General features: G+C 43.5%; 1 protein-coding gene across 3 annotated transcripts in view; it reads left to right on the top strand.

The window, feature by feature from the left end:
- The first annotated feature begins 10,515 nt into the window (after window positions 1–10,515).
- RBPMS (RNA binding protein, mRNA processing factor) overlaps window positions 10,516–26,921 on the top strand; it is a 196,758-nt gene continuing 180,352 nt past the window's right edge. For 2 of the 3 annotated variants that reach the window (XM_055081137.1, XM_024131534.3), the window contains exon 1: window positions 10,526–11,159. In XM_055081137.1, coding sequence (XP_054937112.1) covers window positions 11,094–11,159 — 66 coding nt within the window. In that variant the 5' untranslated portion in view covers window positions 10,526–11,093. Of the gene's footprint in view, window positions 11,160–26,921 lie in introns of all 3 variants that reach the window. The other variant, XM_028481134.2, reaches the window with a different exon arrangement.

Below are 26,921 nucleotides of genomic sequence, written 5' to 3'. Positions count from 1 at the left end.
AACGGGAGAGGCCGCGACAGAGGGAGGCCCGCGTACCACAAAAAAAAAAAAAAAAAAAAAAAAAATCAACTAGGAAAAGGCAAACACCTCACTAGAAAAATGCACAAAGACATGAGAGACGATTTCCAAATGGTTATAAACAGATGAAAAGATGGTCAGCCCCTGTAACAATCAAGAAATGCAAATGAAAAGAATAATACTTTTCACCAACAGATTGGCAAAATGAAAAAGAACTTTTCAATACGGGGAATGTTGTAATGAAATGGACAATCTCGTGCACACTGGAGTGAGTATAAATTGTATAAACTTTCTAGCCATAAATATCAACATTTAAAATGTGCCTACCGTCTGACCAAGCAATTTCTTTAGAATGTATTCTAAGGAAATAATGAGGCAACGTACAAAGACATTTGTCTATGGATAATTAAAAAACCGTAAACAACTTAAATGCCCATCCATATAGAAGTTGTGTGCACATAGTGGCATTCTTCAAAGCTTTAAAAACGATGAGATAGGAAAAACCAAGATGTCTTGATATGGATAAATATTTATGACAAGATTAATTTAAAAAGCAGATATAGAGCATTAATATATAATCATGCCATTTAAAATGCATGTTAAAATTGATTTAAAAAACACATTTAAAACAATTAAACCAATTAAGTTGTTGAAACAAACTGTTCAAAAATCATGTTGGACCAAGATGGATATATCCAGCCACTAGTTTTGAACATTTTCAGTCGTAGAATGTCCAGTTTACATTTACAAAGATCAGTCGTACATACATTTTAAAGTGGGTCGCTTAGGGTGAAAATTACAGTAATGCTTAGGATTACTGGGACCCTAAAGTTACACACACACAGAAAGATTTAGTTTTGTATCTTTTCAGCCACTCATGTTTATCTTACCTAATTAGTCCTGTTTTTTTGCCTCTTAGAAATTTATATACTTATTTTATACTTAAGTTGATTTGATGAGGCTTTTTTCATAGCAAGAGAAATAAACTTCTGATGAAAAGGAAAAAATGCCTGTTCTTCTTTTTCCTGCTGGATATTCCTAGAAAGAGGAGAGAGATTTAAAATGTTAACAATAAAATGTACAAAAAAAAAAAAAAAAAAAAAAGAGGAATCTGGGTACAAACCACTTTCCTTTCGATCAGTTGTCCAGGTTTCAGCCCCATTTTCACTCTCAATTCCTTGCTGCCAGCTGCTGTCAAGGCTTTGGGGGATTCTTCAGCGTAAGGTTGCTTCTCAAATTTCTCCCATCAGGCTTAGGATTTAGTTTTCTCAGCTCCCCCAATTTTATTGCTGTTGTTTTCTTTCATTCTCTCTATCCTTGTTAATGTATGTCTTAAAATAATAACAACAACAGCAAGAAATCTTTTCTGTGTTTTTATTGGAGGTTTTGGAACAGAGTGAATAGAAACGTGTATGTTTCACCTGCCATCCTCAAACAATAAAATGTGACAATCCACATAAAATTTGAAGCACGGTTCCCCGGTCAGTGCTGTTAGCTGCTATTACTTTTATTAGTGTGCTTGTTCCCTTTTTAAATCAGACTGCTTGGTCTGCCTCTTCTCTGGCTAGTCTTTCTCCTTGTCCTGCCTAAGCATAGATACTTCCTAAGATTCTGTTCTCCAGCCTCCTATTTTTTAAGCTCACCTATGATTCCAATACAGAGGGCATCGAAATATACATATTAACTCCTATCTCTTCTGGGCTAGAGAACCATTAGCATTAGCATTAGCAACCATTAGCATGATCCCAACACTTGCGAACCTTAGAAGCTTGATGCTGAACTTGATGCTCATCTATCCATACAACCAGCTCTTCTCCAGACATCTATTTCTTTTCTCTTTCTTTTTTCTTTCTGGAGTTGGCATCACCGAATCCTTGAAGCCTTGAAACCTGGCTTTTAGGTCAAATGCCTTTTTCTCCCTTAGCCCCTCCGTTCAATCATTTGTCAAACCACATAGCTTCCCCCTTGGAAATGGCTTTCATTTCCATCCTTTTTTTTCTGCTTGTCCGTGGACCATTCAACATCCCTGTTTTCCATCTCCCATCTCACCTCACTCAAATCTACCTTACTAGCCACTGAAGATTTCTTCCTAAAGGGCAGTTCTTGATAATGACTAAATGAACTAAATATTCAGCCTTATCCTTAACACTCATGTAGAGGTTCTCTACATTCTAGACAAGGGTAGAGTACAGTAGACATTTACAAGCGTTTAATTTCGCATTTGACCTTTGACTGTTTATAAGTGAGTCTCTAAAAGGCCAGAGACATTTGCTAATTTACTATTTTCCTGAAGCACAAGCTCAATTCACAGCTATAAAGTCGGTGACAAAAAAGTCACTGAATTATAAGTGTGCTTCCAACTATCCCACCACCACACGGCAATCTGGCTTTGTTGTTTTCTGCGTATCATCATGTATTTAGCAATTTTTATTGAGGTTCTGAAGGGAGCACGTATATTTTTCAATTCCATTTTACTGTCTTTTAGAACGCAAAGTACATGCTAGAAATGGCAGCTGTGATTTTTGTTGTTTTACAAATCTAACTCTTGGGTCAAGGGTTGGCCATACTGGCTAATCCTTAAAAATGCCCAGTGCTTCCTGGTTTCCAGAGCTTTGCTCCCACTGTTCCCTCCCCCAGTGTTTTCATTGTCTATTGCTACATAAAAAAACACCCCCAAACCTAGTGGCTTAGAACAATAATCATTTATCTGCTCACAAGTGTATTTACAATTTGGGCAATATTCTAAGATAGTTTGTCTCTGTTCCATGTGGTGTCATCTGGGGGCGGGCTCAAGGTAAGAGCATCTACCTCCAAGACGGCTCACTCAGAAGGCTGGTTGCTCGTGCTGGATGTTGCCGGGAGTTCAGATAAAGCCTTGGGGGTTGAGGGAGCATGGCTAGGGCTTGAATTTCCTCCACGTGGGCCTCTCCAGGTGACTGCTTGGGCTTTCTCATTACATGGAAGCTGGGTTCCAAAAGGGAGGAAACAGAAGCTGCCATAAATTTTTAATGCCTGGGCTCAGAATTCCCAGAATGCCATTTCCTCCACATTCTATTGCTCAAAGCAGAAACAGGCCTAGCTCAGATTCAAAGAGAAGGCACATAAGCTCTAACTCTTGATGGCAGGAGTAGTGTGCATGTACCAAAAAAGGCAAGTTTTTGGGGGCTGTGTTTGGAGACTAGCTACTAGCATCCACCTTTTGGCCATAATACATTTCCTTCCCATATGAAAATTATACTTATCTCCTTCCCTAAGATACCAAAATATCTCATCCCATTATACATCAGTTCATAGTCTAGGACAGGGATGAACAAATCACAGGCTGAGGGCCAAATCTAACCTGTGGGCTGTTTTTGTACAGCCCCTGAGATAAGAATGGTTTTTAGATTTTTTTACAGGATTATAAAAAACAAAAACAAAGAGTAATAAGTGACAGGGACCACACATGTGACCTGCAAAGCCTAAAATATTTACTATCTGGCCCTATACAGGAAAAGTTTGCCAGCCCCTGGTCTAGGATATCAGCATCTGAGTCAGATCCAAGTGCAGATGTGGCTTCTTGGGTGTGGTTCCTTGACTATGGCTCCTCAGACATGGTTCCTCTTGATCTGAAGACCAGTGGGCTAAGGGGACAAAATATCTGTCTCTCACATACCCAATATCTAATGGTAAGGTAGGGACAGAAACTCTGTAATAGATACTCCCATTTAAAAATGGGAGAATGGGAGAGGGACATGTAAGCTTGTCCATAGCAATTCTGAAATGCAGCCTGTCAAAGGATATCACTTCCTTACTTATGCTCACTCCTGCTCTTTGGGAATAATTCTCAGTGGCTCTTTCATCCTTCTTGAGTTATCTTCACTTTTGGAAACAGCTCATAATTGCAAATGGGCAGCTTCCTCAGCCTGCTTCCTGCCTATAACATCGAAGGTCCAGAGGCCTCTTTTCATTATGAATAGTCTCTGTCTATTTCAGTGCAAGCTAGTAGAGATCCTTAAAAAGCCAGAGGTTTCTTTTTCTTTTTTCTTTTTAAAAATTTATTTATTTTTGGCTGTGTTGGGTCTTTGTTGCCGTGTGTGGGCTTTCTCTAGTGCGGGCGAACGGGGGCTACTCCTTACCGCAGTGTGCAGGCTTCTCATTGCGGTGGCTTCTCTCATTGAGGAGCACAGGCTCCAGGCTCGTGGGCTTCAGTAGTTGTGGCACATCAGCTCAGCAGCTGTGGCTCGTGGACTCCAGAGTGCAGGCTCAGTAGTTATGGCGCACAGGCCCATTTGCTCCATGGAATGTGGGATCCTCCCGGGCTAGGGCTGAAACCCTTGTCCCCTGCACTAGCAGGCGGACTCCCAACCACCGAGCCACCAGGGAAGCCCCCAGAGGTTTCTTATACTTAAAGTTATAATCATATCCCTTAGGCAAAAGCTGTACTCATATTTCTTGCCAAGACAGTCTCTTCTCTACCTTTTGACACTATTGTAGGACAATGTCATTTAGATCCCCAGAAGCCCTGCTGTCTAGTTGAAAGGATCTATGAGGTACTACCTTAAATTTTTCTGAGATATTAACTTATCTATTATTGCATAACAAGTTACCCCAACACTTAATGGCTTACAACAACAAACTGTTATCTCACAGTTCCTGTTAGTTAGGAATCCAGGCTCTGCTTAGCTGGGTCCCTCTGCCTTACGGTCTCTCAAAGGTTATAAACCAAGATGTCAGCCAGGGCTATGATCTTGTCAACCTGATTTATGTCAGTTTACCATAACAAGATATCACAGATTGGTGGCTTAAACAATAGACATTTATTTTCTCACAATTTTGGAGGTTGGGAAGTCCAAGATCAAGGTGCCGGCCATTGGCGTTTGGTGAGGGCCCACTTCCTGGCTTGCAGGTGGCCATCTGTAACTTCATGGCAGAGAGAGCAGAAACTCTAGTGTCTCTTCTGACAAGGGCACTAATCCCATCATGGAGGCTCCACCCTCATGATCTCATCTAAACCTAATTACCTCTCAAAGGTTGTACATCCTAATACCATCACTTTGGGGATTAAGGCTTCACAATATGAATTTGGGGAGGATACAAACATTCAATCCATAACAGGTTTCATCTAAGGCTGCACTTAGGGGAAGATCTGCTTCCAGGCTTACTCGCATGGCTGTTGGCAGGATTCAGCTCCTTGTGGGTTGTTGGACTGAAAGCCCCAGTTCCTTGCTGGCCCTTGGATGGAGGCCTCCACCATTCCTTAACACATGTGCCTCTCTATCAGGCAGCTCACATCATAGCAGCTGGCTTCCATCAAAGGCGGCAAGTGAGAGAGCAAGAGAGGGTGTGTAAAATGGGAGCTGTGGTCTCTTTATAATCTGACCTTGGAAGTGATATCTATCACTTTTGCCATGCTCTTTTCATTAGAAGCAAGTCACTATGTCCAGCCCACACTCACAGGGAAGGGATTACACAAGGGCTTGAACACCAGGAAGTTGGGGATCACTGGGGGGCCACCGTAGAGGCTGCCTACCACAGGGTCTTCTAGCTACATCCTTGTCTAGAACTTTACCTAAGGCCAGGTTTTCCTGGTAGCAACCTGGATTTAACCTTTGCCCCTAGGCCATTTTTTATTTTGAGAGTTTTGTCTTCTGGAGAATCTAGGAATGAAGAAGTTTTATTTCAAATCCAGCAAGGCCTGGCTTCTTTAGGTTTCCTCCAGATTCTGACTGAAAATGGAACAGTTCCTTTTTTCTTTAGCTCACCTCACTTCTCTTGTGCTAAATCATAAGCATCTACAAGAAACCATTCAACCCTTTTGACATTCTATCCAGATCTAGCTAGATCCACATGTTCATTAGGTATCTCTTCTTTCATGTAATAGCAGGCTAGTTTGGCTAATTGTTCTTCCAGTACATAAATGGGGTCGCCTTTTCTCCTGCCTGCAGTGACAATACTCTCACTGTCTTTTAACAATGCTCTTCAGGACCTCCCCGGCAATCCAGTGGTTAAGACTTTGCGCTTCCACTGCAGGGGGCATGGGTTTGATCCCTGGTCGGTGCAGCCAAGAAAGAAAGAAAGAAAGAAAGAAAAAAAAAACCCCAATGCTCTTCGCTAGCAGACTCCTCAAAGTTCTTCCAGCTTCCATCTTCCACTCGATCCCAAAGCCACTGCCACACGTTTTGCGTTTTTGTGATGGCAGGATCCCATTTCTAGGTATGCGAATTATGTTTCAGTTTATCTACTGCTGTATAACAAACCACCCTAAAACTTGGTGTTTTAAATATCACATATTAGTGCATATATGTAGAATCTAGAAAAATGAACCTATTTGCAGGGCAGGAATAGACATAGAGACATAGACATAGAGAATGGACATGTGGACACAGGGTGGGGAAGGAGGGAGGAAGAATTGGGAGATTAGGATTGATGTATATACACTACCATGTCTAAAATAGATAGCTAGTGGGAACATGCTATAAAGCACAGGAAGCTCAGCTCAGTGCTCTGTGACTACCTAGATGTGTGGGACTACCTAGACGGGTGAGAGGAAGGTCCAAGAGGAAGGGGATATAGGTATACATATCGTTGATTCAGTTCATTGTACAGCAGAAACTAACACAACATTGTAAAGCAATTATATTCCAAAAAAAAACCCCTAGTGTTTTAAAACAAAAGCATTCACTTTTTTTGCTAACAATTTTGCAATTTGGGCGACTCAGTGAAGACAGCTCATGTCTCTTCCATGTGGTGTCAGCTGGGGCAGATCAACTAGGGCTGGAGTATCCACTTCTAAGATAACTCACTCACAAGGCTGGCAATTGGTCGCAGCTGTGTGCTGAGAGCTCAGCTGTAAGCTGGGGACCTAATTCTCTTCCAGTGGGCCTCTCCACGTGGCTGCGTGGGCTTCCATAAACGTTGGAGGGAAGTGATTGAATCTCAGAACTATTTTAGGAGGTAAAAATCAGGATGTTGCACAACAACGTGAATATACTTCACACCACTAAACCATACACTTAAAAGTGGTTAAGACGGTAAATACAATATTGTGTGTGTGTTTAGCCACAATTAAAAATTAATAGATAAAATCAGGGGAAGGTGGTGATGGCCTGGAGTTGGGTGGGGGCAGGGGTGAGGGAGAGAGATGTGTTAAGAATGAAAACTAATCAAACACAGCCTCTGGCTTCAAAAACATTTTTGGTCCAGCAGAGGCTGTAGAAGAGTTAACAGAAAATCACAACACATGTGCTAGATACTGCAGCTTTCTGCCACGGTGCTAACAGAGTTACAAAGCCCATGCCATGCAAATTGCCTCCAAGAGACGAACATTTAAGACATAATTATAGGTTTGGATTTCTTAAAGCAAACTTCAAAATGAACACTGCTAGAGAAACAGAGATGAGGAATGAAAACTACAGGTGCATAGAATATGTCCCTATCAATCTAGCAAGTAACCTTCCAGGCCAGAAGCAATGAAGTAAAGTGGTGGGGTGGTGGGGGAAGCAGGCATTTCTTGGTCATTAGCCCTGTTTTTCTAGGATATAAAATCCCTTTGTTGTCTTAATATGTCTAGAAACTATTGCTACCGAGGAGATCTCATGTTGAAACTTTCTTTTTTGAAGTAGTAAACAGGTCATAAAGATCATTTATATCCTGAATAAATGTACATCCCCTCCCCCAACTCTTTTGCCTCACTCACAGTTGTATAAATACCCAGTCTATTTATAGATTTTCATTGAGTTTTGCTGGCAACTTAACTCCATTGTTCTTCCAAATAAGTCTAAACCATTCTTCGTAGAAAGGGCAAAATAGGAGTCCCTCTTTTCCTGGTATATTACCCCATCCCCAGGGTGTTTTCTGAAAATATGCTGAATTTCACACTCACCATTGACTGTATGTTATAGATTTCCCTGCTTTATTGTAAATTGCCTGATGTGTCTGTCAGTTGGCTGGCTGAGTGGTGGTCTTGGGCCCCTGTGCTGAGTGGTGTGATTTTATTTTTTACTTTTTGAAATCTCATCAGTTGTCCCGTTCTGCACAAGCTCTCTATCTAGGGTCTACCGCGGCAAAATAACGACTGAAGACCACGTCCATGAATCTGCCTAGTGCCTTTGTGGTGCTCTTCATGCCAAGATGCCTTGGCTAATTCAGTCCCTTCTGCAAGGTCTTGGAAGGATCTGTTCATATCATTCAAGCTCTAGAATCAATACCTGATGAGAATGTGTTCATTCATTCAAAAATAATTATTGAGTGCCTACTATGTGTTAGGCACTGTCTCAATGTTGTGAACACAAGAATAAACAAGCCAGACAAGGATCCTCTCATGGAACTTATTCTCATTTTTTATTCCAGAGGGCTTTGACTTTAAACAATGGACAGGTGCCAACTTGGCTTCAAGACAAAGGAATCAGGTTCTCTGCTTGAGATTAAGCCGCATTTCCTTGGATGGGGGTAGGGGAGGTTCTCCAAGCACACTAGGACCACCCAACATCCACCTACTTGTAAGTGGAGTCTGACGGGGACTATCAAGGACTAGGTCAATTGTCATTTTTCTTGGTCCTCTGCCAGGCTCCATGAAGACAATGTCTTTCTGTGGAGTGCATTCAGGAACAGGCAAGAATGGCCAAGGAGGGCAAAGTGCCGGCATTACTGGTCAGCACAGGAGCCCAAGACCACCACTTGGCCGTTGCTCAGAAAGACATTGCCCCCTCGTGGTTCCTTATATAACTGAAGGAAGAATAACTGTACCCTTGCCTCTTCTGAACTTCAGTTGCAATTTCAATAGACTCTTGGTTTATTTTCATCCGGGGGACATTTTTTTTTCCCCGTAGAGAGAAATGAAAACATGACAGCAATATAATCTCTTTATCAAAATCTCCAGATGCCCCCCAACACCAGAAAAATCCAATATGTAAATCTAAGTATCAGTACTGTGTTGTTGTTTTTTTTTCTCTTCAAAATGCTCTTAAAGCAAATATTTTCTTTGCTTTCTACCATCTGAACCAGGATCGGCGGTGACGTTGCCGCGGAGTTGTTTGAGGTATCTTGTCTCCACAGCACCACTTTCAATTCCCTAAAAGCAGAAGCCTTATCTTCAACTCCGCCGCCACCCCCATCCCATTCCCAGGAGCACTTAAACCAGTCCGGGGTAAAGAATGTCTAGTGGGGGAGGAGGGCGGGGGGTTGGGGGCGGAGACAAACAGTGAAGCAAGCAAATAATAATTAGAAGTTGTGATTGTCGCCGTGCTGGAAGGGAACAGCGTGCTGTGAGAGAGAATTCCTGGGAGAAGTGAGGGAGAAATCTACCGATGTTTGGAGTTTTAAATTATGTGTTTGTAGCAGTCACTAAGTTTGAAAGCTTAAATGATACAATATTGGGAAAGTTCTCGATGGCTCAGGGAAGGTGTAAATTAATCATGTCAGCTCCCAGGTATGGTAGACTTAACTGGGTCCGAATGGGTACCAGGTGCTATAGTTTTATCTATCAACCTATAATTTCCTCTAATAGCAAACTCCTGGTAGATAAATAGAACTACTTCCATTTCACAGAGGAGGAAACAGAAACAGGCAGTTCTTCCTTCGGAGGCTGGTGCGTAAACAAGCATAGTGCGCTGACGTCCCAGAACGCTGAGTCTCCCTTCTTCTTTCAGCGGTTTTGACCCTCTGAATATCATCTGTCTTGGCCTCCAGTTCGCCTGGCAGTGAGAAATATTCCCTCAGCCAACAAATATTTATTGAGCGCCTACTGTATACCAGAAAGCGTACTCAAATAGCCATGGGATTCAAAAGATAAACAGGGCCCGGGCTCGTCTTCCAAAAAGGATCTCCCAAAAGAGTAAAGAGAAGCAGCCAGGTAAACAAATAATTCCTGGACAGTCTGAAAAGGGCTGTAGAGGAGTCTGAACAGGGGCGGCGGGTGCGGAGACGCTGGAGAGGTTTCCGGGGACCCGGCGTCGGAGGTGGGTTTGAAGCTGCGCCCTGAAAACGCCGGCCCGGAGCGGGCTGCCCCCGGATGTCACTCGAGTTCTCGCGTCCTGTCATTTCAAGCTGCCGACTAGGAAGGGAAGAAAATAGGTCTAAGCCGGTACTGAAAAGGAGGGGTAGGGATTGGGGTGCGAATCCCTCGTGAAGAGCAAGCAAACAAAAGTAGCACATCACACTTCCCGGTCCTCGCGCGGGCAGGGCCTGACTCCCCGAAGCCCCTCTCCAAGCTGCGCGCAACGCCCGGCGACCCCCAGGGACCGTGCAAGCGATAGGACCTGACCTTCTTCCCTCCCCCCTCCTCGGCCCTCGCCCTCCGACCTACCGCGGCGTCGGGGGCTGGGGTCCGCCGCTTCCGCCCTCCGCCCGCCGCCCCTCCCCGGCGCGCGCCATCCGGCCGCGGGGCAGCCGCCCTCGGCGCAGCCCCTCCTCCCGCGGGGGGTTTGCCGTCCCGCGTCCCGTTCCTCCCGGCTCCAGCCGGCAGCCCACGTCCAGGGAGGGCGGAGAGAGGAGGAGGAGGGGAGGGAGGAGAGAGGGGAGGGAGGGAGAGCGGGAGGCAGGCGAGAGAAGGGGAGCTGCTTGGAGCCCGTACTTCCCAGAGCCTGCCAGGAGCGCGCACTCAGCGGCTCTCCGGGTCCCCGCCGCGCCCCGCTGCCCCGCACCTCCTCCTCCTCCCGCTCCTCTCCGGGTACCCCTCGCCACCTCCCTCCTGCAGCTCCTACGCTCGGGCAGCGGCCGCCCCCGGCCCCTACTCGGCCACATCCCCAACTCTCTGGGCTCACTCCCGGGACGCGCGTCCTCGCCCCATCCTTTCTTCCTTCCTTCCCTCGCGCCCGCCCGCCCTCTCCAGGTCTCCCTCTCGGGTCCCGATTGTCTCCGTCCCCTTCTCGGTCAGCCGGCGCCTCGCCCTGCCCCGTCTCTCCCTCGCACTTCCTGAGTCGCCCGCCGCCGCTGTCTCGCCGCGCCGCGGGAGCCCGAGCCCGAGCCGAGCCGCGCCGCCGCTGCCCCGGCTCCAGCCCCCGCAGCCCGCGGCGCCCGGGGAAGGGAAAAGTGGGCGAGCGCGCCCTCGCCCAGCCCCGCGCCCCAGCCCTGCCCGGCGAGGGAGGACCGGGAAGATGAACAACGGCAGCAAAGCCGAGAAGGAGAACACCCCGAACGAGGCCAACCTTCAGGAGGAAGAGGTACGGAGTGGCTCGGTGTGGTGGAGGGCACGACCTGGGACGGCGGCCGCGGGCTTTCTGCAGAGTGCGGGCGGCCGGCCGGCGGGGCGCGGGTCGGGGGGAGCGCCGCGGTCGAGGGTTTGGGAATCGTCCTGGCCCCGAGACGCCGCCCCAAACTGTGGCCCCGGGAGGCTGTATCACCGGAGAGTGTGTTTTTGTGGGTCCACGAGCGTCTGCGTGCCTAAAATTGCGTAACTTTGAGGACTTTGCTGAGACCTTTGTAAGTATAATGCTCATCTTTGTTTGCCCCGGATTTTAAAAGCGGAATCGAGAGCTGACTCCTGGGTGACCTCAGATGATTGGGACCTGGAGGGTCAGCACTTAGCTCTGCGTCTGGGGCTGGAAGTTGTGGGGTGTGTTTGTGTGGCTTAAGGAAGAAAATCGGGTAAAGTTTCTCGTTAAAAGACACCTTCGGTTCCCTGCCCCCTCCCTTTCAATGTGAAAAGTTCTTGGAGAAATATCTTCCCAGCTGGGGCATTTTGGATTAATAGATAACTCTTCAGCCGCATTCTTCTCTGATGAGTCAAAGACCCCGAACCTGGATGACTAGGTTTTGTAAGTTCAGGGGCTTTGCGGTTGTGGGGAGCAGGAGTTGAATAAAAGAAGAAGCAAGAAGTTGAATACAAGAGTTTCAAACTTTGCAATTCACCAAGTGACGATCCAGGCTATTTTAGTAGGACTTTGATGTCTGAGCGTCAATTTCATGTGGTGCGTCCGTAACAACCGTAAATATGTTAACGGCTACAGAGCGTTCCTTTGGTAGAAACAAAATTCGATAAACGTGGGGGGAACTCCTGAACAAACGTTTCCGAATTTTGTAGTTGGGATGTTTGTGATATCCTGTTAAGTGGCTCAGTTCCTGCAGGTACGTTATCTGGAGCCCAGTAAACAATACTTTCCGCCTACTTTTTAAGAAGCCCACGAAACCGACTTTAAACAGTCTAAAAAGGAACTTTGTTTAGATGCAAAGAAGTATGCAGTCTCGGTAAAAGCATTCTTATAGGTATTGCATGCTGATGTATGAGGTTAACCGAAAGGTAAACTGATTCTAAAGAGATTAGGATGTTGAGATTATTATGGAGATACTGTGTTGTGTGTAAACTAAAATGCTGATAGTGAAACCAAAGGTTGCGGAGGATTTAACTAAAACATACAAGCCCTCAGCACTTTGTGCACTTGTAAAATAGGAACTGTTTAAATGGGGAAGACGGAGGGCAGCCCTAAGACCATGCAAAACAATGCAAAATAAACACAAGATTTTACTCTTAACATGGTTGTAAGGTAGTGCAACCCAGGTGAATTGCTGTGAGCCTCAGGTGAATTGCTGTGAGCCAGAAGTTTGCCTTCTCACCTGAGGAAATTGCCTTTATTATTATAAACTATTATTTTGGAAAGCGTTGCTTACATGCTAGTTGTTTTTTAACTGCAAGTGGACTACTACTGACATTCCTTCTTTTTCAAAGAGATGGAGCCTTGAATTGCAAGTTTCGCTTTTTTCTTGAAACTTACCTGCTGCTTAGCTATTTGTTTTCCCTACCACTGAAATAAAATTTTAAAAATAAGTTTGCTTTTTTAAGGAGTTGCTGTGTTTATTCGGCTAACATACCAAGATAATAATGGCTTCAGAAACCTTTCTGTGTCACTTAGATTGGCGATCTGTTGCCTTCTAAGGGTGAGAATATATTACATGAGGCCGTCTTTCTCTCTTCACCTGATTGAGAAGTTGGAAAGTTAATCAGGTTAAACCAAAGATTTTTTTTGAGTGACCCCAAACCATAACCTACTTGACAAAATTAGGTAGAGAAAAGTCACACTTTTCTGCTTGACCCATACAGCTTAACTGCCGACAGCACTGGCATGTTGTCTGCCCTGATCGTGGGCGTCTTAATGTGTGAGGTTTGGGTACTAGTATAATAGAATCAGATCATCCTAGTAACAATCAACTGCCTCTTATCTTAACCAGTGGGAATGGCATTGTGGCTCTAGAAAGTATCAGTTTTAGCAAGTTACTTGTTATTTTAAAAATAAGCGGACAGTTTAAAAGATTTCAGAACCCAAGTTGTACAAGAGGTGGAGCAGACAAAACAGATACACCATGAAGAGAGAAGTTTTATAATGTTAAAAATTCAGGAAAAGAAAGTTAAGTTGGCCTGAATGATCTAGGTAATTTTGCCGTAATTCCCTCTTTGGGGTTTATGTTTTGTTTTTGAAAAACTCCTAACCTCTTTTTCCTAACCCTGAAAGCCACAAGTAAAATAAATATGGTATTTGGTGAGTCCCATTAATGTGCTCAGCAATATACAAAACCACCGCCCTGGACCCTTTCCCTGCCCACCCAGGGATCAGCAATTTGTTCTCAAACACATTTAAAAGCCGTGGCCAAGGATTCCAGTAAACAGAACACACACATATACAATGTATATACACGTAATGACAAGAGAGGAAAAATGTGTTTTGTTGTAGTTTCTGATAGCCATTGAGCTGATGAGGAAGAGTGAGGCATTATTAAGAGAAGATAGTTTCATAGATCATCAGGGTAATTTAGACTTTATCACTTTATAAAATCCAGGGTTGTTTTTTTTCCTACTTTTTTAAAAAAGTGAGTTCCTTTTATTTTCCAGTACATTTCAGCCCTGATTGAGAGCTTCTAAAGCTCACTCTGAAACAGTGATGCTTGAAACACTTATTTTGGTTCCAATTGAATAGAAGGAACAGTCTAGGACTTAGCAGAATTTTTGCAGCTTTTTAGGGTTGGAAGTTTTTGAGAACTTGGGCAGGAAGTAGTCTTCTGCTCTGGGTGGTATTTAAAACTTTGAGGAAAAATAATTTTAAGATTTGGCTAGCCAACTGTAAGAATACATCTGGTTTTCTGGCTTCTAGTGTTCTATACATATGTGTTCCTATGCAAGTTGTCCCTGTAAAGAAAAACCAGTTGTCAAAATCTTCCTGGGATCCGAGATTTACAAGGCTTCTGTATATGTACGTATAGGGCAGTAGATAATTTCTTACATAACTTTACAATTAATAAAATAATTCCTAGAATTTGCCTCTAATTTTGGACTAGATGGTATTCTCTTCAAACACTTGGCAGTTCTCACTTGACCGACTTTACTAAAGTTAATAAATATATAAGTAACAGACATAATTATTTGTCTTATCATTTAAGTTTCGTATATTGAGACATTCTAAAAGTAGATAGAAATTATTTTTGGTCACTGAATTTTCAAAATGGAAATCAGAAACAGTAATCTGGTCTTATTTTTACTTTTATGTTATCTGTGTCATTGGGTACTTTTCAGGCTGATTACAAATCATTTCTAAAAGGTGTTTTATTATGTTGAAGCACTGGTATTAGAGTAATTTCTCCTTAAATTGCTTTGAACATTCTTGTACTTAAAACTAAAAAGAAAAACTTGGCCTTGTTGGACTACTGATCAAAAAGGTGTTTGTCAGATGTCGGACAGAAATCACACAAAGTCAGGTCTTCAGAAGTTAATACAAATCTTTTACCTCGCATTCCGCCTTTTAAAGTACTTAGTAATTTTGCCCAAATGTTGGGGTCATGAAGAAGTTGTTTCTTATGTAATTGTCACAGAGAAAGGGGTACCATGGTAGTTTTGATGCGGCAACAGCGGGTTTTCATTGAGCATTAAGATTAATCTACATTATGACCTGGGGAAAACACAAAATGGTTTTGTACAGTTTAACCAAGTTTGGAGTCTGTTACTCCAAATCAAATCAAATGCAATAAACTTATATTTCAATCATAAATAGCATTTGGTGACAGTGTTTTGGATGAAAATGGGATGAGTTCATAGTAGAATGACGCTGCAAGACCACTGCCAATATGGCATGCATTTCTGAGTTATTTTTCCAGTAGTGGTTTTAAAATTTCCCTGATAAACCCTTATGCTCACTTGTCATCTGTTTCTACCGGCATTTGTTCGTTGGATAGATAGATTGGATGCTCTTATTAGAGGACCGAAGCCTTTGACGTTTGTGATGGGGCAGTAAAGTGGGAATTCTGTGCAGTGCGATGGGGGTATGAATCACGGCAGCTTTCGGAAGCACTTGGCACTGTGTATGAAAATTTCAAGCCCTTTGATTCCGTGCTTTTATTTTTAGAAATTTACCCTAAGGAAATAGTAAGCATGCACACAGACTTATTTAAAGGGATGACTATTAGAGTTATTTATGATAGGGAAAATTCACAGAGACTCTAAACAGCAAAATTGCTAAGTAAATCATGGTGTAATCCCTCAAAGAGAATATTAGGTAGTCATTAAAAGCCACATTTTTAAAGAATGTACGTGTGTGCGTGCGTGTAAATTTTTTTTTGGTGGCTTAAAACAACAAATCTATTCTCTCTGTTTTGGAGGCTAGAAACATGGAGTCAGGGTGTTGGCATTGCTGCCCTCTGAATGCTGTAGGAGAGAATCCGACTTTCTCTTCCAGCTTCTACATTTTAATTGAGGGGTTAATTCTCATGACATAAAGTAAAAGGAGCAAAAATAAAAGTTTTATATTATGTGATGCCAATTGTAAAAAATAACCAAACATTAATAATAAAACTATCTGGTGGATTACAGGTCATTTTTATTTACTTTCTGGTGCTTTTCTGTGTTTTCTAAATTTTCTATAATGAATGTAGGAACAAAAGCAATTTTATGTCTTTTCTGTTAGATTTCAGTAAATTCCCTTGAAATATTTGTAGGTGTCATCAGGCCTCTGATCCTCAAGGTTTCTCATTCCCTTATGCTGTCTCTTCCTAATGATCTTCAGCTGCTCTCCTTGGTCTAACATGCTTTCTCAATCCATCCTAACACTGCTGGGTCCTCTGGTACCCCAGGTCCTTCAGCACTCAGTGAAGTCCAAATATGACACTCAAGGTTGCTCCTAAGGTACCTGCGTACATACTCTCTGTACACCATTGGTTTCAACCACCCTTTCCCTGTTGGTCTAGCTTGAACTGCTTTCCAGGCAAAAGTCAAGTTTCAGCCTACATTTTGCAAGATCTCATCACCTGAATGCCGTATCCCAAAGAGGCTTTTCCTCAGTTCCAGAAGATACATATGTTATCTCTGTTTAACTCCTGGATCATTACATTTCATTTTTGGGTTTTTTTTTTTTTCCCCCTTAAGATCTATGCTGTCTTATCACAGTGTTTCCAATCCCCAACACGTACCCAAAGTTGGTACCCCAGCACAAGGTACTGTACCACACACTTACACATGTATGCACATATAATTGTTTATAAACATATGAAATATCCTTACTGGTGGGGATGGTGGTGATGACCTTGAATAGGTAAGCCGTCACAAAGCAGCCACTTCCTTAATGTGGGATTTAGAGCCGGTTATGGATGGATGGATCCTCTGGGAAATGACCTCCCCCACCTGTCACCTGCAGCCTCCATTTGCGCCCACGGGCCAGTGTGCTTGGTTCACCCGACAGCCACTGCCAATGTGGGCCCGCTCACTTCGAGGTGCAGTTCGGTTTTCACTATTAGAATTTGGTTTCTGCTGTGGGATTCCTTTTGACCTTTCGGACAGGGGCTTCTGGAAGCTCTGGTTCAGTGGTGCTAGAACAGTATTCCCAAATGAGGCTGCCCTCTGTGATGGCCACTTCGGAATGTTTGTGTTCAGTTTCATTTGGCACCTTAGTGTCTGCCTTGGGGGTAGGGGAAAGGGAACGCAAATGTTCCTCTTGAACAGTGCTTGCTTTGGTCAAAGAAAAAATGTAGGAAGGAATGAAGAGAATGAACCTTAGTAATAGCTGGGGCAAAAGTGGCGGCCTGGCTCTCTGGGCTTGAGGCCAGCGGGGACAGGTCTTTAAATTGATGCTATGTTGATATGAGGGCGTCATGGGGGATGAGCTTATCTGTCCATGGGGGTGACTTGGGTATGATTCCTTGAACTCACATCCCTATCTTTAAGTGTACGGGGAGGATATTGCAAACCGCTTCAGTGCACTGTGTGTGTTGGAGCGAGCGGCGGGTGCGCAACCGCGGAGCTTATCAGAACAGAGGTGCCTAGTTTGTTGCCTAGTCGTCTTTGCTGAGCGCCGGAAAAAGAAAATACCGAAATACTTGATTCTGGGAAATTTTCAGACATCTTTTGAGCCGTTCACTCAGGTAAGAATTGTTAACTTTTTTTTTTTTTTTTTTTTTTTTGTGGTATGCGGGCCTCTCTCTGCTGTGGCCTCTCCCGCTGCGGAGCACAGGCCCCGGACGCGCAGGCTCAGCGGCCACGGCTCACGGGCCCAGCCGCTCCGCGGCATGTGGGATCCTCCCGGACCGGGGCGCGAACTCGCGTCCCCTGCATCGGCAGGCGGACGCGCAACCACTGCGCCACCAGGGAAGCCCAAGAATTGTTAACTTTTGAGTATTCTGTGTCAAGTACCGGCCAAGCACTTTATATGTATCACGTGACTCATCCTCACAATGAGCTAATGTAGGTATTACGGTGATAGGACCCTCATTATATGGGGAGGTGACGGAGGCACTGAGAGGCTGAGTGACTGGGGCCTTCACGTTCAGATTATGGGGGGCCCAAAGATCTGGGACAAAGCTCTTACTCCAAGTTTCGCCCAGGTTTAGTGGCTATGGCCCTGTGTAAACAGGTACAGTAAAGCACTGTTGAATTAAGTGAGGCGGTAGTTGGGAGCCAGTCGGCAGCACAGGGAGAGGGCGATGGAGCTGTATACATCGAAGAAAGCTTTAAAAAAAGGTGATACTTGAGATTTTTATTCCAGTTGAAGAAGGGTTGAGACAGGAGGGGGGAAAGATTGTCTAGTCAAATGGATTGGCCTTCGATGAAGATAGAGGTTTAAAAGGGAAAACAAGCAGGAGAGGAAGGGAAGTCAGGATGGGTGGGGGGAGGGAGACATGGGAAGGAGATGGAGGCATTGGCGGGGGAGGATAGAGGAGCTCTCCTTCCATGCCGGGGACCAGGAAAGACTCTTCCTGTGATGGGAGCTGGGCTTCTGTGCAGCGGGGACTTGGCGTTCTGAGATGTTTCTGTGGCAAAGCGGATGCAGTGGATTTGGAGGCTAACACTGTAGGAGTCCTGGTCTCAAAATTAGGCAGTGGCTGGCGGTGGTGACTGAGCCGGGTGGGAGAGGTGTTCAGGGGCTGCAGTAACTGGCAGATGCTCAGGAGAGAAGACTAGGAGTTCCATCCGTGGAGCCTCTTGGGTTTCTCTTTTGGATGACTAGCTAAATGGTGGTTGCATTTGTAGAAGTAGAAAATACCTGGAAGGGAAAGAGGCTACTGAGAGGGTTGGGTTTGAGGTGCAGAGGAGAGGTCTTTCAGGACAATTGAATATAGCTAGCAATCGAAAAGCTATATAATATGAACTGAGTGCCCAGAAAATTAGAGAGGGCGTGGGACCCCTGTTCCTAGGAAACCTTGTGAGGGTGGGCAACAAAAGATGGACAGTTTACTTAAAATTTGAATCTGTGTTTAAGAAAAGGGGGGGGGTGTGGAGAACTGGAAATTCTCAGGAAAAATTGAAGCAAATTTTTTAAAGCACTCTTTTAATTTAGGAACATAAGAATGTATTGCATAGATTTGCCTAGTTATAATAGTGTTCACGTTATTAACCATTTGAAAGCCCGATTCGGGGGAGCTTAAAAAACTCTGGGTGTATATATAGTGTATTTCATATACTTTTTTTTTTTTTTGCTTTTATCAACAATCTTTGCAAATTGTTCTCCTCTAAAATTTGCAGTTAATTCTCAGGCTTTTACAAACTTTTCTTTTCCCAGCCCTGTATCTAGAAGGGACATAAAATTTGTAGATGGGTTTGGGAGGTAAAGATGGAAGGCCTGGAGAGGCTTGAGTATTTTTATAAGAAAAAATTTCCCTGAGTTGCTTTGCTCTTTTTTTCATTTTATGGGGGTGGGGGGAGTTAGAATGAGCCTTTGGCTAGAGCCCAAAGTCATCTCTTCCGCGGGTCATATTTTCAATTTATTCATTTCGTGCTTTCCTAAAAGTTTGCTACTTTTTCTGCTCACAGCTAAGTGTCAACTCGTGAATAAAGAAAAACGGTCCAGGAATTTAAGGAAAACAACAATTGCGTTTGTATTTCTCCTAGGTTTTAACCCTGTTGCAACCATTATGATGCACATTATGTAGAAAACTGGAGAAAAAAACCGGAAATGGCAGTAATAAATGCCAATCACACCAGGAAGACGGTTCCAAATTCCAGCCTCTAATACAGTGTTGTTACACAAATTTAAAACGCTGAGGGAATGCCAGAGCAGCCTAGCTCGATCTTGTCAGCCCCTAGGATTTTGCAAAGGTACAGAGAAACCTAGGTGTCTCACAATTGAGGTACATCTCGCCAACCCATGAAAAGAAGTTAGAGACTAATTTCTACTTTCAGTTAGCCTTTACTTCTCCTGAGTTGAGTTTTTAAAAATGACGTTCCTTTCTCTGCTCTTCCTAAATCCTTATGTCATCAGGTAGATATGCTGGCAGAAGGCCCACATTATTCTAAGAAATCCTAGAGATAAAACAAATTTTTTTTTCCCTCGAATCCCCAGGATCCTGTTTTGTGAACTTTTCTCTTATGCCCACCTATAGGATAGATAGTTTTGGCCTCATGAGAGAAGGGGCAGCACAGAAAGTGTTCTCTTTTTACAGAAGTAGCAGAATTTCCTTTGTGCTGGGAGGGGAAGTGCTACAAAAGTGTAATTACTTTACCCAGCATGTGCAATTTACAGGACTTAAAATGTGTGAGTTTCCAAAGAGGCATCTGTTTTTAAATACAGTATCCCTCTAAGCCGGCAGGATGTGTTTTGGGGCAGGGAAGGGGGACACATGCACACGCACGTGTGCTTCTGTCCTGTGCCTGCCCTGGGATGCTGGGTGACAGGAGACTGAAAACGTTGGTAATTGCTTCTCCTCCGGGCCTGGCTTATCCTTAGAAGGAACATGAGCTGTCCTGGAGTCCAGTCGCCGTGTTCTGATTCTGCCTTCTCTCCTCTGTACCCTTCTAAGCCTGTTTTTCTTCTTTACCAAGACCTCCAAGCATTTTCCCAGTAATGAGCCAAAAAAAAAAAAAAAGTTAGAGCTAGTGCTGAGACCATTTTTGTTACAAAAATTTTTTTCAGTCTTACTGTGTATGTGTATGTGTAAGAAAATTGGAGGGAGAATTGAAGATCAGGTGCATGTCCAAATATAATCAAACTTGTAAAAGCATGTATGGATTTTGGGCACATTAATTCACTAAGCATCTACTGAGTAGTGTCTACTGTTTTAAGCATTGGACATTTTTTAAATTTCTGTTTTATTTTGGAGTATAGTTGATTAACAATGTTGTGTTAGTTTCGGGTGTACAGCGAAGTGATTCAGTTATCCCTATACACGTATCAATTCTTTTTCAAATTCTTTTCTCATTTAGGTTATTACAGAGTATTGAGCAGAGTTCCCTGCATTATACAGTAGGTCCTTGTTGGTTATATGTTTTAAATATAGCACATTTTACATTAAGCACTGCACTTTAACAAACCCAATGAAGTGTCCTCATCCCATGTTGAGGGATAAGGAAACTGAGGCTCTGAGGGATTAAGTAATTTGTCTGAGGTTTTATTTGCAACCAGTGGTAGGAGCTTAAACTCTCTCCAGCAGTGTGCAAGGTTCATGTGATCTGTGCCCTGACGGTCTTCCTGACCTCATCCACCAAGAATCACAGCTTCCTTCATTATGCTTTAGCTGCTTGGGCCTTACTTAGGTATCTCCAGCTTGCCAAATGTGTTCCTGCCTCAGGGCCTTTGTGTGTGCTCTTCTGTCTGCCTGGGAAACTGTACACCCAGATGTTCCTGTGGCAGCGTCGTCCTTGGCATTCATTCCGATGTCAGTTCAGATGTCACCCAGGGAGACCTTTGACCTCCAAGTTCAAAGTATCCCCACATTCCCAACCACTGTTCCATCCCTCTTATTTTATTTCCCAGAGAGTACTTTTTACTCACTGACTTTACCTTGGGTACTTGTCTTGCACTCCTAGAATGTGACTCCTGTCTTGTTTCGGGCTCAAACTCCAATGCCTAGAACTGCCCAACGTTTGTTATTTGTTAAATGACTGGAATACAAACCAACCTGTCAAATTCTGAGGCCTGTACAATATACCACATGGTCCTAAGTCTTTTCCAGCAGTTTTTAGATTAAATTTTAATGCTGCCTACAAGATGATCATTTCTGGATCCCCATCCCCCTGTAATTACATCAGAAAGTACAATTACCGCCTGCTGTTAAGCCAGAAATTTTGGATCGTAAGTGATTGAGCCCATGGAGATGGGGGCTGCTGGGGAGGGAAAAACAGGTTTCAAGTACGAATTTCCACAGAAGCAAGAGTGAAATGTGGGCCGCCCATGGAGTGACAAGTAAAAGTAGGGCAAGGTGACTTTGATTACTGTTTTGCAGATGTGCTGTTGGGTTGCAAAGAGTTAATGTTAATAACCCAGGTGGAATTGATTTGGAGATAGACTTAGCACTCTCAGCCCTTTGAGTTAGTCTAGCCTCCAGCTCAATGTGCTTTCCTCCCTCAGCCTACAAAGTAAAACAGGCACACAGCTCAGGATAAGGCGGGCTTTAGCTAGCCGAATCCAGCCTGTAAGCACTTGTGTGGTAGCTACCAGGCAGCGGCTGACCTGAGCCCTGTGCACCCTTAAGCCGGCACCTCACAGCTGCAGATTATACCCACTAGTCAGCCTCACAGACTCAGGAGCTGTGTTTACTCACTTTGTAAAAGCACAACAGGTGACGTGTCGGGATGTAGACATCTAAGTCATCTTTGGTCAGCAGACTGCCTGTTAATTGAGCTCACTGAGGCACTCATGAAAGTGCAGGCCATTGGATTATCCTCATTTATGGCATTTATGTCATAATGCTTGACCTTGAGCAAACTTTTTAAACTTTACCATCATCCACTGTCTGATAGTCTTATAACCAGGGGTACATAAATCCTTACATTAGTCGGTTCTTGACCAAATCATCAGTACTCTTTTTAAAATTACTACACCTTTTTTTGTTTCCTAAGGGACGTAGGACAAGTCATTTAAGTGTCCGTTTCCCGAACTAAAACAAAGGGGTGGACAGACAACACCTGCTCTGCGTTAAGAGAACTGTAACTCCTCTGCCGTTTTTCTGCTTCACTCCACTTCTCCTCTCCCCTGTGGGAGAGGCTGCACGGCCAGCCCAGAGACATCCGGGGTGGAGGGGCATAGGCTGTTTGCGGGGGAATGGTTTTAAGCCTGAGATTGTTTTGTTTTTGTTTTTTACTGAGAAAATCCATGCCCCTCCTGGAGAAATGGGTGGGAGTTTCTGGGTGTGAGCTAACGGCAGGAAATGACCCTCTCTAAACAAAAGGACTCTTTAAGGCCCATCCTGAGTCTTTGTGTTTTGAGGAGGGGTTATACAGAAAACCAGAGCTAGGAAATTAATCTCTGCTTTAGCCATGCTAAGGGAGGAAGGGAGAAAGGAGAAAAGTCCTTCCCTGCTCACCCTCCCAAATGTCCAAAGTGCCAGGCAGTACCCACTGTGAGTGCCGGGGAGGTTTAAAGTAAGGTGGGACACACTTTTTTGGGACAGTGTGGCTTCATAACCCTAACACGCAAAAAGGAACCAGGCTGGGCAGAATTATACCCACCGTGACCTTCAGCTTTAACCTTGGCTTTCAGCTGCTGCTTGAAAAACCCATCACCAGCAGGATGCAGAAATACAGAACTGGGGAAAGGAGAAGAAAGGGATATTTTGTATGATCTATTAGTTGGGGTGCTGTGATTTGCTAATGAAGACCCTATAAATAAATCAACCGCATTAACTACTGTCTTCATTTTTTCTAAATCTTAACTGATAAGAGCCAGTGACTTCTGCCGGGTGACTGACAGAAGGCATTTGTAATCATTTCTGTGTTAGATAGCAGGCCCGTGTGAAGAAATGTGGGCCTTGCCTCTGCTTTGGAATGCTGTTCCCTCTAAAGTGACCATTCATTATATCAGTATTTATACAGCAGGATCCTGAATTTATATTGCTAGGAAAGTAGTTCTGTCTTATCAAAATTATTTTGCCTTTACAGATTCTTACTGACTTGCAGCAATGAACTTCTTCCAGGCACACTTTTTTTTTTTTTTTTTTTTTAGGAATATAAATCTTCCCACTAATAATTAGAAACACACATTTTTGTTGAAAGTGGTTTTGTGGCTTACTTCGTTTTCAGAAAAGGACAAACATCTCAAAGAAACATTGTTAGCCTACTATTTTAGGCTTTATATTGTAACTATATTTTTAGAAAGGCCTGCTGATGGGTTTGGTGGATACAGTGGGGTGTGTTTGGGGGTAGAGAGGTGGATTACATCACGGCACCAGACACTTAACAGAATTGCAGAGATAAGATTAAAGCGGATGCTCAGATCCCAGTATGAAAGTGTTTTATTTGGATATTACATGTGTTGAAAGACTCTGTATCTATCTTAAATAGGAATCGAGGAGTGTAGAATTGCTGTAGAGGTTTACAGGGAAACATTGTTAAATTCCAGTGTCTCATGTGTTGGTAGGTTTTCTCATTTTCCTAATAAGTAAACTTGAGAGAACGATTACTGTTGTAGTGTTAGTAATTTACAGATATGAAAATATACATCGACTTACATTCATTTGGAGGCTTATATGGTATACATCTGGCATTTGTTTTTCATTTGTAAAAGATCAGTTATTTTTCGTTTATCTGTGTAACATCACATATTTTTACAAAGAAAAGATTAAAATAGCAGTGATGATCTGCTCTCTGCATTTAAGCACTTATAACTATAATGTCCAGCAGTAGAATTCTTTGCATTGAGAACCGTTTCTGCATCAGCTTTGGTGACTAGGACCAAATATTCCCAACCTGCATGCTTTACATAGGTTACTTTGTGGTTTAGATGGATTTGGGAATGAAGCGTGTCTGATTGTATTGGGTGGAGGAACAGCTTCTTCTGTAGCTCTTCCCATTCGTGCAACTACTGGTAAACCTTGAATCAAAGTGACAATTTCCTGATCAGGAATGTTCTTGGATGATCAAAGGGGAGAGTCTTGCCCTTTGCAAGACTAGCATCTGTTGCCGTTTGGTCATAGTACACCCAGCCTGCTGACCCTGTATCTTAAAAACAAAAACAAAAGCCAGTAGGGAGGGAGCAAAGACTCAAAAATACCTGTGGGGCTTTGGAATATGGTGAGTTCCTGATTTGGGCAGATGATCATTTGAGAAGTTTTAACCGTTAAGTTGTCCCTTCCTCTGCCTTCCCAAAGCCCCCCATTTTAAATTAACGATTAATCAACATGAAAATTGCTCTTATTACTATATTATAAATCATGGGTCATGATTATACAGAAAAATCCTTTTGGTATGAGCTTATTCTGAAGTCCACGAAACAGTGTTGTGTTTCCTTATTCACTAGTGAAGTCAGCCCAGGAAAGCTTGGGTGCTGCCCAGAGCAGGAGACCCAGGCACAGAAATCCAGCAGTTTGTCCTCGGTCCTCCACCTCATCCCAGTGCTCTCTGAAATCTCTCCACAAAACTAATAAGCATTACGTTGTCCAAAATGAAATGGCAGTCATAGTCCTCGGAAAATGCGCCGTGAATACGTCACTGCCCTCCCCACCCCAAATGGGTTAATTTGCAGTCATACAAATTAGGACATTTCTCATGTAGGGTTGGGATAAAGAGTAAGCATATTGTTCATAGTAAAGTCCTGAGATGATTTCCCTTTATCGAAAGCTCTAGGATATTAATGCCATTTTTTGTAGTTGTGTTGGACATTTGTGGTCCCCACTCCAACAGCAGTTGGCCGCAGCGTAGCTTCAGTGTACAGCAGAGATTATCTTCTGGGATATTGTCGCGTATTTTAAATCATGTTACGCACTTAACTCTGCAGTCATTTCTCCCAACGCTAAAAAAATAACTCCACTGGATTTTTATTTTATCTGGTTTTTATTATTGAGACTACCAAGATGCGTAAGCCACTTGTTTACCTAATTTGATGGCGTTGGGTCCAAATTTCTTTTCATCGTCTTTCCCCTCGAAATAACATCTTTTTTTAAAATTGGCAAATAAATTCACCTATGTTATCCCCTCCTTTCCCTTCCCCCGACTCCAGAAATAAAAGTAAGCAAAAAAAAAAACAGAAGCTATAAAATTTATTAAAATTTTAACAATTCCTTTCTCTACACCTAATGTTAACATTTTGGTATCTATCTTGTTTATGTCCTTTTCTGTGTGTACCAGTGTAAACACACACAAACACTCACTCCCCTCTATTTTTACAGAAACGAGATCATACCATAATAGTGTTTACTTACATTTGATTTTCTTTTCACTTGACATGATGTTATGAATATCTTTGCATGCCAGTGGATACATTCTGCAGCTCCATCTTTAATTCTTTATACTATGCCATAGTAAGGATGTGCCTTAATGTATTTAAGCCATTCCTTATTATCGAGCCAGGAGCTTGTTTCCAGCTTTGTGATATAAATAGTGCTATACATCCTCCTAGGTAAATTGGAGTATACACCCTTAGTGAGTTCCTTAGCCTAGACTCTCAGAAGTGGAATTTTTGGGTCAAAGGGCTTACATTCCCTTTTTATTTATTTATTATTTATTTATTAATTTAATTTATTATTTTTGGCTGCGTTGGGTCTTTTGCTGCATGTGGGCTTTCTCTGCTTTTCCACTGCGGCAAGCAGTGGCCGGCCACTCTTCGTTGAGGTGCACAGGCTTCTCATTGCGGTGGCTTCTCTTGTTGCGGAGCATGGGCTCTAGGCGCGCGGGCTTCGGTAGTTGTGGCACGTGGGCTCAGTAGTTGTGGCTCACGGGCTTAGTTGCTCCGGCATGTGGAATCTTCCCAGACCAGGGCTGGAACCCGTGTACCCCGCATTGGCAGGCGTATTCTTAACCACTGCGCCACCAGGGAACTTCCCCATATTGACTTTTTCTAACCGCCCTTCAAGACATCTCCTAGTTGTTTTGAGTATTGCTTGTAGGCACTAAAATGCTTAGGTAATTTCTGGAGCTGTTACTCAAGTTCCTTGAACACAGTGAAAAGTGTTGATTTTTGTGATCTTATGTAATAGGTCCTCGATATGTTTTGCCGGCTATAAACGTAATAACTGGGTGATGAGGCCAATACTTTGGGTGTTCTGTGTGCAGGTACAGAATTTCATTGAATTTGTTGCAACATCAAGTGAACCAATAACACTGCTGCTTAAACTCTATTGTAAGATGCATCCCGATCTCAGAGATGTTACTTGTTGGAAGTGTGTGTAAGAGCCTTGTAGCTCTAGTTTTCCGGTCACATGGTTAGTTTGCTCTTGAGGTGAGGATAGAGACACTCAGAGAGACGCTGGTCAATTTGACCTAAGTTTTGGTGGACAGCTAGCCAGTTACATTCCTGGAAGGAAATTTTATAGACACAGTTAAAACAGTAATGCCTTTCATTAGGTGTGGACCCTGCAGTGGTCCTTTTCCTCCCCTCTAAATTGAGAAGGGGGCCTGGACTCCAGTGTAGAAGCTGTCACGAGTGTTCCTCAGTCTGAACAAGGTACCGTCAGGACTTTCTCATCCACCCCAGAGGGGCTGTTTTCACTGCGATCAATGCCCACAATGTCCCAAGAGCCACATACAGCTCAGGAGTGGGGCTCGGGTCTCCCAATGTGGGCCGGGCAATCGCCATTAACCCCGGCCC

The sequence above is a fragment of the Physeter macrocephalus genome, chromosome 20 (assembly GCF_002837175.3).
Source record: "Physeter macrocephalus isolate SW-GA chromosome 20, ASM283717v5, whole genome shotgun sequence".
Lineage (NCBI taxonomy): Eukaryota > Metazoa > Chordata > Mammalia > Artiodactyla > Physeteridae > Physeter > Physeter macrocephalus.
The sequence above is the reverse complement of the archived record's forward strand: the minus strand, read 5'-3'. Positions and strand labels throughout refer to the sequence as shown.